Source organism: Pipistrellus kuhlii, unplaced genomic scaffold (assembly GCF_014108245.1).
Source record: "Pipistrellus kuhlii isolate mPipKuh1 unplaced genomic scaffold, mPipKuh1.p scaffold_m20_p_9, whole genome shotgun sequence".
NCBI lineage: Eukaryota > Metazoa > Chordata > Mammalia > Chiroptera > Vespertilionidae > Pipistrellus > Pipistrellus kuhlii.
In genome coordinates, this window is record NW_023425595.1 from 18,758,023 (window position 1) to 18,770,638 (window position 12,616).

Below are 12,616 nucleotides of genomic sequence, written 5' to 3' on the forward strand. Positions count from 1 at the left end.
GTTTCTAGCTCTCTATCTCTCTCCCTTCCTCCTCTCTGTAAAATATCAATAAAATATATTTAAAAAAAAAGAAAGAAAGAAAAGGAGACATAAAATTAAAAAAATAATAATAAATAAAATAAAATAAAATAAAATTATGTCAAATAAAATCTCAAATGTTTCCTGGAACATTTCTAAAAAAGTAACTGTGGGTTTGATTGGATGATAAACAGATCTGCCATGCTGATAAAATCAAATTACATTTGATAGCCATATGCTATTAATTCAGCCCTCCCATATTAACCAATAGGTTAAATTAGATAAGACAAGTCAATCTGAATGGATTTGGCTTTAGACTTGGACTAGAGAGTTTTTATGAAAGTGATGAATATACTTATATTTCATTTTAAATTCTGTGAAACTATGAGAAACTCTTTGTGGAAGATTGAAACATGAATACAAAGTATCAATATTTTAAAAGAAAAATATCAACTAATCATAAAGACTAAAAATTACCATTTCCTCTCTTGTCTTCCATACATTCTAGAAATCTAAAATTGAGTTAGTTTAGGATAGGAATGAACAGACAACCTTATGAGAGAAATATGTTTTTATTTTCTTACAATCCAGCTCTATAAATATTGTTAGGCCACAAAAATTAAAAGCCATAAAAAACAGTTTCCACATTCTAATTTTTATTAACACCTAAGAAGGAACAATATGAGCTATGCACAATGTACAACACCGTAGTAATGTGGTTTTATTTAACAGGTCAAACATACTGTATCTGTGGCTTACTTCATAGTAACACTGACTGGATTTCTCAAGCAAGAAATATATCTCTTCCACATGTGAAATCATGCCTCAACAATGAATTTCAAATTACACAAAAATGTTCATAAAAATCTACCTAGTGGATGACAAATTATTACTGCGAATATTGGGATAACTATCTCATAGTTTTATAAAATTCATAATCCTCAGATCTAAATGCTTAATATTAACCAAAGCAAATACATTGGTTAATACTTCCTGACATATACTTAATACTGACAATTCCACAAAATACATTAGCATCAAACAATGAAACACCACTTAAAAATTTTTTTGCAATATCATTTCTTTTGTGTGCAATTAAAAAATATTATTCCTTTGGCACTTAAGTATAATTTAAAACTAGAGATTCGAGTTGACCTGTATCTCTCACTCTGTAAAGTTAAAAATATATGCTATATATGTGTCTATAGCATTTTTAAGGGAAATAAGAATAAGAATGAGTGTATATGTGCCATAGACCTACGTATGAGAGTAATAATGCAACTTTTTTTTTTAAATTTAGCTATCAATTTCACCACCTCATTCTGATTTAGTTGATCCACTTTTGCTGTTAAACTCTGTGATTGATGTCAAATCACATCAAATCAATAGCCAACAATACCTCTGGGTGTCAAAGGCGTAGGGGTAAGGTGCTGAACACTGTGTAAAGGGATGAATCAATGTAAAGGGTTGTAAGTGCATTAAAAGATTTGAGATTACTTTAAACAAAAAAATCAAATTCCATAAACAACTTGTGGCTAACATACAAATAGCTAATGCTCAAACAAGCTTCATGATGAAAAAAGGCATTGTAGAAGACAAATAATTTTTAAAATAATTCAACAATTTTTATATTAAGATCAATAAATTAATCAATATGCATTGTCTTGAATTTCTTAACTATAAAGAAAAGACATTGCTGCTTTAAAATGTCTTTCATTTACTCAAAGACCTGAAACAATCTAATAACTTCTTAATGCTCTTTTCCAGATAAAACAATCCAGTCTTCAAACTATTTTTACCAAAACGTTATCTTTAAACAACTGAATTGTTAATCTCTTGTTGAAACCCAAATGTTCAGTCTCTTGAAAAAGCAATTTTGCATTTACCTGAAGGACTACCTGGGATTCTTATGAAAGTTTCACTTATTCAGGACTACTTCAGAAACATACCCTTACCGTGATTTTTACCCAATATGCTTAATATGTGAGTCTTCTCATGTCATAGATTTTGGTTTTTCATTTACATAGTCTGAAATAGCAGGATAAATATGGCTTCTTAAGCCCCTTCACTTCTTTTTTCTTTGTCTCAACATTTTTCTTGATGGGAAAGTGATATGAAACAACTCAGTAGAAGACCATGAAAATGTGCAGAAGCACTGGAAGGTGACTGGACAGCACTAGTCCAATGTTGGATTATAAACTGCAACATTCCATGATTTTCCATATTCTGATTCCACATGTACTTTTAACAATCATTTATAGAATCCCAGAAAACAATATCTAGGGAGGGCCCAGCCAATGGAGCAGAGAAGGTATTCTTCTGACCTCACAAAGTTGGCCTCTATAAAAGTGTACAAGAACTTTGAGTTAAAAAAGACGGAGAAGGGATAAAATTGACACATGGATTCTGGCCTCTGGCCCTAATCTAGGGAAAATGTGAAGCCAGACAGGCTACCAGCTGCTTACTCATTTTGTTGACTAGACTGTTGATTTAGCCAGCTATACTTTGTTTTCCTGAACGATGAATTCCTTGGCAAGTAAAGTAGGATCCATTGTCAAGTTCTCTTTTAATTTCTTAAGTTCAAAGTCATGGAGAATCTTGACTGCCATTATCCTTTCTTGCCTAATTCTATCCAGAACATCTTTTGGAACATCAGGGATCATCCAAGCCAAGAAAAACTTAACTAAAAACACAATGTGCTAGAAAAAAAACACACCATAAAATAACAGTGTTAGAATTGCCAAATGTTCAGCAGGAAGCTCTTACAAATAATTTCATTCATTCAATAAACTGTGCTCAATGCAGGAAGCCAGGAAAATAAAAAAGATATGGCCCCTGTCCTGGAATTTTCCTACAAATACCAATAGTAAACAAATAAATACATTCTAAAATATGTAATGTAGAAATTGAAGTTGAACACGTTATTGAATATACTTTTTTCTATACTTCTTCCTAAAAACCTAATGAAATACTTGAAAATGAATTTTAAAAGGTAATATAACCAACAAAGACAAAAAGAATGTAGGGTATAGTAATAACAGACTCTAGAGTAGAGAAAGCTGGCACTTAAACTTGCAATGGTTCCCTGACCTTGGTAGGGGTGTGGACAGGAGGCAACAATCAATGTGTTTCTCCCACATCAATATTTCTCTCTGTCTCTCCCTCTCCTTCCCACTCTCTCTAAAAACAAAATCAATGGAAAAATATCCTTGATTTGAGGATTAACAAAAAAAAAAAAAAAAAAAAAAAGAAAAAACAACAACAAAAAAATCATAAAGACTAGGGAATCAGAATGGTGTTGCATTTGCATTTTATAATAACACTGGCCCTAACCCAGGAAAAAGCTAACAGAAAATAGAGCAATGTCTTTAAAAAAAATTCAGGATACCAAAATAAAGATGGTTAAACATTTTTCAGGGAAAAGGACTTTCAATCTTGAATTTCAAACCAATTAATCATCAATAATGAAAGAACATATGTTTTTAATATGCAAGTTTTCAAAAAAATGATGGCCATAATTTTGCTCAGCAAATTACTGAAAGGTGTACTTCATTAAAAGTAAGCTATCAATCCAAAAATGGGAGAAACATAGATTGCAGAAAATATAGTAATTAATACAAGAGAAGTTAAAGAAAAATCCCAAAAAGACAATGAATCAGAGCCTGCGATAATTACAAACATTAGTAAAAATCTACCTAACAAAAGAGTAACATGCTAATTGACTATAACTTTGCAATGCACACCAGCCAATCAGGAGTGAGTATGCAAATTAATCCAACAAATATGGCAGGTAATTTGCATACATAGGCACTGAGCGGCTGAAGGCAGGGCAGGGTGCAGGTGTTCTGCACCACCCCAGCAGCTCTGGGCCTCTGGGCAGCGTGGGAAGGCAGAAAGGCAGCTCTGGGCCAGAGTGAAGTCTGTGCCGGAAGCCAGGGAGAGGAGGGCCCGTTCTTGCACAAATCTTTGTGCATCGAGCCTCTAGTAATGAATAAACAAAAGAAAAATATCAAAAGATTCCTAGTGCAGTTTACCAGACTGAAAGATGATGAAAAAAATGTAGAAATGAGAAAAGTGATAAAGAACAGAGAGAGAAATAGAGAGGGAGAGGGGGCGGGGGATGTGGAGGAATACTACATAAGACTGCTCTCTTTTCTTTAACATGCAAAATTATTTGATTTTTAAAATCACTTGCATATATAAAAAATAAAGAAAAACTGATCAGACTTTGTGTGTGCTTGCATTAAACTTTTCCATTATTGAGATTTACTGTAGAGTAAAAAAAAGTGCCTTACACTGACTTGTCTCTTACTTATTGGGTTTCATGTCTTAAAATTTATAGCTCTCAATTTGTGTCTTAGTCAAATACCACCTCTGTATTTGTTCTTCTTCTTCTTTTATTTTATTTTATTTTTTCTGTGATTCTTATATCTAAACTTATACTGGAAATTCCAACATAATATAGTGGACAGAGCAGAATCTTGGGAGTGAGACATCTGGCATCAAAACCCAGGTTCAATATTAGTTGATTATCTTTAAACCAAATACCTTATTTTGATAAGTCTCAGATTCATTTTTCAAGAGCAAATAATTAAGTCAAACTTACAAGGTTATTATAGCCTCTGGAACCAATATGTAAAGGTATTCAGTAAAATCAGTGGGTCCCCTGCCTTTTTCCTGTCCCTCAAGAAATCTAGCCATATTTTTTTTTTCTTTTCTGTCACCTTGATAGTTATTAAGTGAATAACAGGCACTCGTTATACTGAAAATATCCTTAAGTTGCTTTTTATGACAACAAATACATCAAAACAATTTATTGAAATAATGCTACTTCTTTTCTGAGGAGATATCTTTAGAAATATAAGGCTAATGGGAGCAGAGAGACTAACTAGAATGAATGCTAAGAAGGTCTTACCTCCATGACTATGATGAAGGTCATTTTGGCAGCAAGGACATGCCAGAATTGCATATTATGACAGTATTTATCTATGTGGCCAGGGGGAAATCTGTAATCTCTATACCTGAAAAATATTTATACAAAAATATTCAAATAGAGAGACCTCTTAACAGACTCTTTTAATTGACTTCAAAACTCAAGTCACAGTAAGATAACTGGTACCATGAAACATTTATCTTCCTTGCACAGATGAAAGTCATGGCCAAATATTGTTCACATATGGTATAGATGTAGCAGGAGACATAAGTGAAACTTCTCTCCTGTCCTTCACAGACAGTTATTGCCATCTCCATTCCCTCCCTTCCTACCCCTTAACACCAGTCACTCTTCCCATCACTCCAGTGAAATCATTAAACTGTCTGTCATTAAACTCAAGGAACATTTTAATCCTCATCTTATTGTATATTTCAATAATAAAATGTGACATTATTAACTATTACTATTTTCCTGAAACTCTCTTTTCTCTTGGCTTATCTGACACTGCATGGTATTATTTGGGTTTTATTCCTTACTATTGTTCTGGAGTGTTCTTAGTGCTCAACTTTGTGAGCTCATTGTTTTTTTACAAAGTCCCTAGAGATTGATGTGCTTCGATGACATCATGAAATACAACACAAGTGTCCATGCTCTTAAAGGCTATGTTATGATTCCTCTAGATTAGTCTCAGATTCATTTTTCAAGAGCAATGAATGGGTAGTGATGGGTAGAATGATTAGTGGTTCTCAACCTTTCTAATGCTGCGACCCTTTAATACAGTTCCTCATGTTGTGGTGACCCCCAGCCATAAAATTATTTTTGTTGCTACTTCATAACCATAATTTTGCTACTGTTATGAACCATAATATAAATATTTGTGTTTTCTGATGGTCTTAGGCGATCTTCCTAGTGGTTCTTAACCTGTGGGTCATGACCTACAGGTTGAGAACTGCTGCTGTAGAGCCTAAGACCATCAAATAGTCTTAGGCGATCTTGCTAGTGGATCTTAACCTGTGGGTCATGACCCACAAGTTGTGAACTGCTGCTGTAGAGCCTAAGACCATTGGAAAACACAGATATTTATATTATGATTCATAACAGTAGCAAAATTAGATATGAAGTAGCAATAAAAATAATTTTATTGTTGAGGTCACCACAACATGAGAAACTGTATTAAAGGATTGTGGCATTAGAAAGGTTGAGAACCACTGCTCTAGATGCAAATATGAAACATATAATGCTTCTGTCTACCTGTGATGCAACATTTTGCTGTTTCTTTGATGGAATCCAAAATGAACCAATTGGTTTAAGAATTAAGGGGTATTAATGTTTATTCTATCAATACAGTATAGTATAATATAATAGAGTGTATATATATATATATATATATATATATATATATATATATATATAAAACATAATATGCAAATAGACTGAACAGTGGAACAACTGAATAACCAAACAATCGATCACTATGATGTGTGCTGACCACCAGGGGGGCATGTGTGGAACATGGCAGGCATCAACTGTGGTGGGATGGTAGAGCAGGTAAGTGTGGGAGCCAGATCAAGGCGGGCAGCTGGTCACTGTCATCAGGGCAAGCCTCTGGTGGTTACTGAAAATTCTTTGCTCCTTGCATGCTGCTGTCCCACCAGGCACTCACACCAGCTGCCAGCGTGGAGCTGCTGCTTGCACCCACTGCTGGTGCCCAGCGCTGGCCCTGATCACTCGGCACCATCAGCAGGTGCGAACTGTGGCTGCCAGCCCCAATTTCCCCTGCTCCTGAGGGGCAATTGGGGCAGCAGCCACTGCTCCCATACACTGATGATGCTGGCCCTGCTCACACTTGCTGCTGGTGCAGGCCCTAATTGCTCTATGTCATCATCGGGTGTGAGTGGGGCTGGCACTGTTATTGGACCAGGGGCCGAGGTTGGAGGGGCCAGGTGAGGATGCAGAGGATGGGCCGAGACCCACCCCTGTGTCAACCACAGCCTTGCAGTGCACAGTTCTTTGGGCCTTTAGTATAGTATAGTATGGTATGGTATGGTGTGGTGTGGTGTGGTATGGTGTGGTGTGGTGTGGTATAATGTAATATAATATAATATAAAATAATATAATATAATATAATATAATATAATATACCATATTTTTCGGACCATAAGACGCACTTTTTCCCCCCCAGAAGTGGGGGGAAAAAGTCCCTGCGTCTTATGGTCCAAATATAGCCTACACATATACTTAAAAAAAAAAGTTTTTTTACTTGCCCGGCTCTGTGTGGTCTCTGTGTGTTTGCCTGGCTCTAAAATGGTTCTAAATGCTGCTGTTTACTTTACAAGGTTGATTACATGTGTTTATGACTATGATGTTGGATTTTAATGCACATAAAATATTTTAGGACACTATTTGTTTCAGAATCTTTTTTTCTTCATTTCCCTTCTCTAAAAACTGGTGCGTCTTATGGTCCGGAGCGTCTTATGGTCGGAAAAATACGGTAATATAATATAATATAATATAATATATTATAAACATATTACATATAAATCTTTAAATACTAGAATAAAAAGATCACTGGATACAAGACACTAAGTGTAGAAAGGTTTACAAATCCAATTTCACACTCACTGCATAAAAGAAACCCTTTACATAGAATGGATGGTGAAGCAATCATATTTTTGCTTCTTTTTCAGTTTATCTTATTTTGAGAACATATAATTAAGGTCAAGTAGATTAGATGCATGTATAACATAATTATACTAAATATATTACTCCTTGGGATCAAAGGGCATTTGTTGGTCAGAAATTTTTCCAATAAATTTAGAAAGTAAAAAACAATTTTAAATTTACATCATCTTTACCCATAGTATTTTCTTACTTTGGGACAGTCAACATTTCCAAATCAGAATCATAGAATGTGTGAATTTTAAAATTATGCACTCGATTTATATAGGATTTTTATTGTCCCAAGGAAATCCTTTATGTTCTAAGGCATGAATGAAATATAGAACTTAGCAATACATTTAGAGGGTAAAATGAAAGCCTAAGAAAACAAGAGGAAACCTGCAAGTGGAGAAGTCTCGTGTGTCCAAAGGCGCAGTGGTGTTTGGTAAATCGGCTATCAGGAATATTGACAGGCTGTTATTGACATATCCTTTCAAAGGGTCACTGGGATCAGTACTGTAGGCATAGGTGTAAACTAAACGAGGAATGATGTCCGATGCAAATGCAACAATAAAAGCCTAAAGGATAAAGCAAGAGGGAGATCAGGAGCAAGCAATCTAGTTTTTAACATATCTGATTTGTTCCCTGGCTGGTGTAGTTCAACCCATGTGGTCAGGGTTGCTGGTTGAATTCCTGGTCAGGACACTGCTGAAGTTATAAGCTTGATTCCTGTGGGAGCCAGATCAAGGCGAGAAGCTGGTCACTGTCATCAGAGCAAGCCTCTGGTGGTTACTGAAAATTCTTTGCTCCTGCATGCTGCGGTCCCACTAGGCACTCACACCAGCTGGGGGTATGCAGGAGGCACCTGGTTGATGTTTTCCTCACATTGATATTTCTCCCTCCCTCTTCCTTTCTCTCTATCAATCAATAAAAATCTTTTTTAAAAATGTCTGATTTGTATCAATCCCAGTTCCATGTGCCATATGGATGCAAAATGCTATTATAAATCATGATAATATGAGTCTTTGGCCTAAAATATGAAATAACACATTTACAGTAAATTATTAGTAGTCCAAGATGTCATAGCTAGAAAGTGACTACTAAGTTAAAATCGAACCTAAGTGTACCTGTCTTCAAAAAAGTATGCTCTTTCCACTCTGCTTTTATATTTCCTACATTTTTCATTGTTGCACAGTGCAGTTCCAGTGTCCTTAAACAAATTCAGTTGCCTGGATCAACTCCCAAATCCAAAAGCTAGGACAGTGTTTGTGCATGTGTGTTTATGTGTGCACGCATGTGTGTGGAGGAGTTTGGTGAGGAGGGAATGGAGAGATACAAGACCATGAGCTAGTAAATTTCCCCATTAAATGCAATTAATTTCAGTGTTTATTTCATAGGAATGCTATTTTTCCATCTTTTCCTAAGCTCTAAATGGTATAAACAACATGTTTCTTTTAGGATTGATAAGTCACTTTAAACCAGCTGGTTCTATATCTACATTTCTGGTGGTAGATTTTAAAAAACCTTTTAACATTACTCCTATAGCTATTGGTTCATTCAGGTTTCAATCACTAAATAAATTTTGGCAGTTATTATTTTCTAAAAAATTAATACTTTCAAATAAATTTGAGACTTATTGTAACACATATATACACAGCAGTCTCTCAATATTCTCACCTGTATCTTGTAACTCTTTTACATGTTTGAGATTTTTGGAGTTTTGTTTGTTTTATTTGTCTTTTCAATGAGCCAATTCTTGGTTTACTTAGGATTATATGCTTTTTGTTTGTTTTCTAAATTGATTATTCCTGTATATATCTTTATTAATTCTTATTATTGGCCAGGGCAAAGCATTTACGGCTATAAATTTTCTGTACTTGTGATTTTAGCTGATTCCTTTATGTTTTCATTTTAATTAAGTGCCTTTATAATTTAATTTCTTATTTGTATATTTTTATTCTAACCCAATGTTATATATATATATATATATATATATATATATATATATATATATATATATATAAATGTTAATTTTGAGAGAGAGAGAAAACATGGATGTGAAAAACCTGACTGGGTCCTGACTGGGGATTGAACCTAGGGCAGTCATGTATGTCTTGCCTGGGAAATGAACTGAAACTGGGCCACCTGACCAAGGCAGGTGAATTTATTTTTATTTCTATTTTTTAATAAGTACTCTATAGATATAACAGGCAAATAGTTGTGTACTATTTGTAGTACACAACTCTACACGTGATCAATATTTAATTGCACCCAGAGACATAGAAGCATGAACAGAAGGTTGAGCCTCAGAGGGAAGTCTGGGGAAAGTGGATGGGAAGTGATCAACCAATGAACTTGCATGCATATATGCTTAACCACTGGACATAGACAATGGGGTGGTGAGGGCCTAGGGTGGGGGAGGAAGGGGAGTGGGCTACAAGAGGTTAACAGGGGAAAAATGAGGATCTATATAATTCCTTCAACAGTAAAGATTTAAAGATTTAAAGATTTAAATAAATAAATAAATAGGATGATGCTTTATTAAAAAAAAAAGATTCAATTGTATTATTCAAATCCTCTATACCTTTACTTATATACTATTTATTTTGTTACATGTTATGAAACTGTATTATGTTATTTTTATGAGTGTGATTTTATAATTTTCCTTGTATTTCTAAGAGTTTCCATGTCACAGATTTCTCTATGCTATTTACTGTATAAAAGTTTAGGAATATTTTACCTTTGCGGATTGTCATCAGATGAAATCAATGCAAATAAAGATTGAGCTAAGCATCATTCACATTTCCCCATCCCCAAGAAAACAAAACACAATGTTACCCCACCAAAATAGGTCCACTTACATTACTTGCAACAGAAAGAACAGCCATTGCATGTAGAATATCTTGCCAAACACCTATGCTATGAGCTTTAGATGCTACGGGTCTCCTGTACTGAGTAGTAAGTTTCCAGGCATCCACTCGAATCTCCATAATATTATTCAAGAGAGCAAGAACAGGAGCCAAAGGAAAAGAGGCCACAAATAAGGTAACAAATCCAAATTGAATAACTGTAGAGAAAAAAGAAAAATTTGTAAAGTCATTATTGTGGAGGAGAAAAGAGGGAAGACTCTGCCCAACTCCTGCCACTTGCTGCATTTTGGAAGGACCAATACCAGCAAAATACTCCAGGTCTCTTTCCATCTTCTCAGTTCTTCCTCCCTATAAAAAGCATAGTGATGTATTTGCTTTCTAAAATAAGGAGAAACAGGGCATGCACAGCTCAGTTCTGTCCTTGCTGTTTCTTTTGAGATCTGCTTATCTAAAAAAGTATCTATTCTTCTTAGATAATATATTCTTCTTAAAGCACAGTCTTTTATTATCCTATATAATCCTATATAATGAAGAATGACCAGAATGCCCATGGCCCCTCACCCTGGCTGGTCCACCTCTCATGGCCCCCATTAGGTGGACTGGCTGGATCCCACCAGTGCACGAATTTGTGCACAATACCTCTAGTAGTCTATAGGTAGGCTTATGCTGATCTAGACTTTACACTGGTATAGCCATAGTAGATTTACCAGAAAATCAAGTTTTCTGTCTTGCTAATATGAGTACTTTTTCAGATCAGGGATATGACTGACTCATTTGTATACTTCCAATAGCCAGCATGAGCTGGGTATATAAGAGTACTCAACTATAAGCCTTATAAATTAACTAGAGACCCAGTGCATGAAATTTGTGCATCGGTAGGGTCCTTAGGCCTGGCCAGTGATCATGACCAATCTGTGGGGCAACCAGCAGGATGATCAGAGACCCCCACTGGCACCATCCTTGGCTGGCCTGGCACCACCTGCTCGCCGGCCCTGCCCCCTGCTGTCACTGGTTGCCTCCCTCTGTGGGGCGACCAGCAGGATGATCGGGGGCTGGGGGGAGTTCTGCTGGCACCTGCCTTGGCTGACCTGGGGCCTGTGGGCTGCGGGAAGCTCCTGTGTTGAGGGTCTGCCCCCTGGTGGTCAGTGCGCATCACAGTGACCAGCCATTCCACAAGTTGTTCTGTCATTTGGTAAATTTGCATATTAGGCTTTTATTATATAGGACTAGAGGCCTGGTGCATGAAAATTCATGCATTCATGGTGGTCCATTAGTCCTGGCCTGCACCCTCTCACAATCCGGAACCCCTTGGGTAGGATCCCTAGACCTGGCCTGAGATCAGGGCCTATCGGGCATTCCTTCCCTGGGCTGCAGGCAGCTGGCTCCACCCCGTCACTGCCACTGCTTGCCATCTGTGCAGTGCTGCCCCTGCCACTAGTGGCCTCCCTCTGCAGGCAACAGGCTGGGGTGCAATGGCTTGGCTGGCCTGGGCCTCCCTCTTTCTTTGCTGGGGGATAGGGCCAGCCCTGCAAGGGGCTGTCTGCCTACCTGGTCACTCCTAACTGCTCGCCTACCTACTTGACCACCCCTAACCACTGGTCTGCCTACCTGATCACTCCTAACCACTGTGCCTGCCTGCCTGATTGTCCTTATGTGCTTGCTTGGGGGTGGGGCCAGCCAGGCAAGGGGCCATCTACCTACCTGATCACCCCAACTGCTGATCTGCCTGTTTGACTGCCCCTAACTGCTTGCTTGGGGTGGGGCCAACACTGACTTCCAGTTGGTCAGCCTCTGGTTGTTACTGGTCATTAAGACCCAAGGTTTTTATATATTAGGATCTTTATTTAAGTTTTGAAGAAGCTAATAGATAAAAAAAAAAAAGTATAAAACAAGCTATTTGAGAATAAACCATAAAGTTAATTTTGAAAATATTTGGAAGTATATATGAATTATATGTGGGCAGAAGAAATATACATTTTCTGGAAAAAAAGTATTAAAGTCCTGATTCTTTGTGATATCTTGACATCTTTTAAAATAAGTTTTACTCTCTTCACTTGGTAAGCTGGCTTCTCTACACATTTTTGTTATTTTGTGTCCAACAATGCTTGGAATAAAAAAATCATGGAGTTGGCAGTCT

General features: G+C 36.6%; 1 protein-coding gene across 1 annotated transcript in view; it reads right to left on the reverse strand.

Moving 5' to 3' along the window:
- Window positions 1–654: 654 nt before the first annotated feature.
- Window positions 655–12,616, reverse strand: part of ANO5 (anoctamin 5) — a 59,326-nt gene continuing 47,364 nt past the window's right edge. Inside the window, exons 19-22 of the mRNA XM_045577892.1 lie at window positions 10,471–10,676; window positions 8,009–8,187; window positions 4,934–5,039; window positions 655–2,717 (exon numbers count right to left, since the gene is read on the reverse strand). Coding sequence (XP_045433848.1) covers window positions 2,517–2,717; window positions 4,934–5,039; window positions 8,009–8,187; window positions 10,471–10,676 — 692 coding nt within the window. The 3' untranslated portion in view covers window positions 655–2,516. The remainder of the gene's footprint in view (window positions 2,718–4,933; window positions 5,040–8,008; window positions 8,188–10,470; window positions 10,677–12,616) is intronic.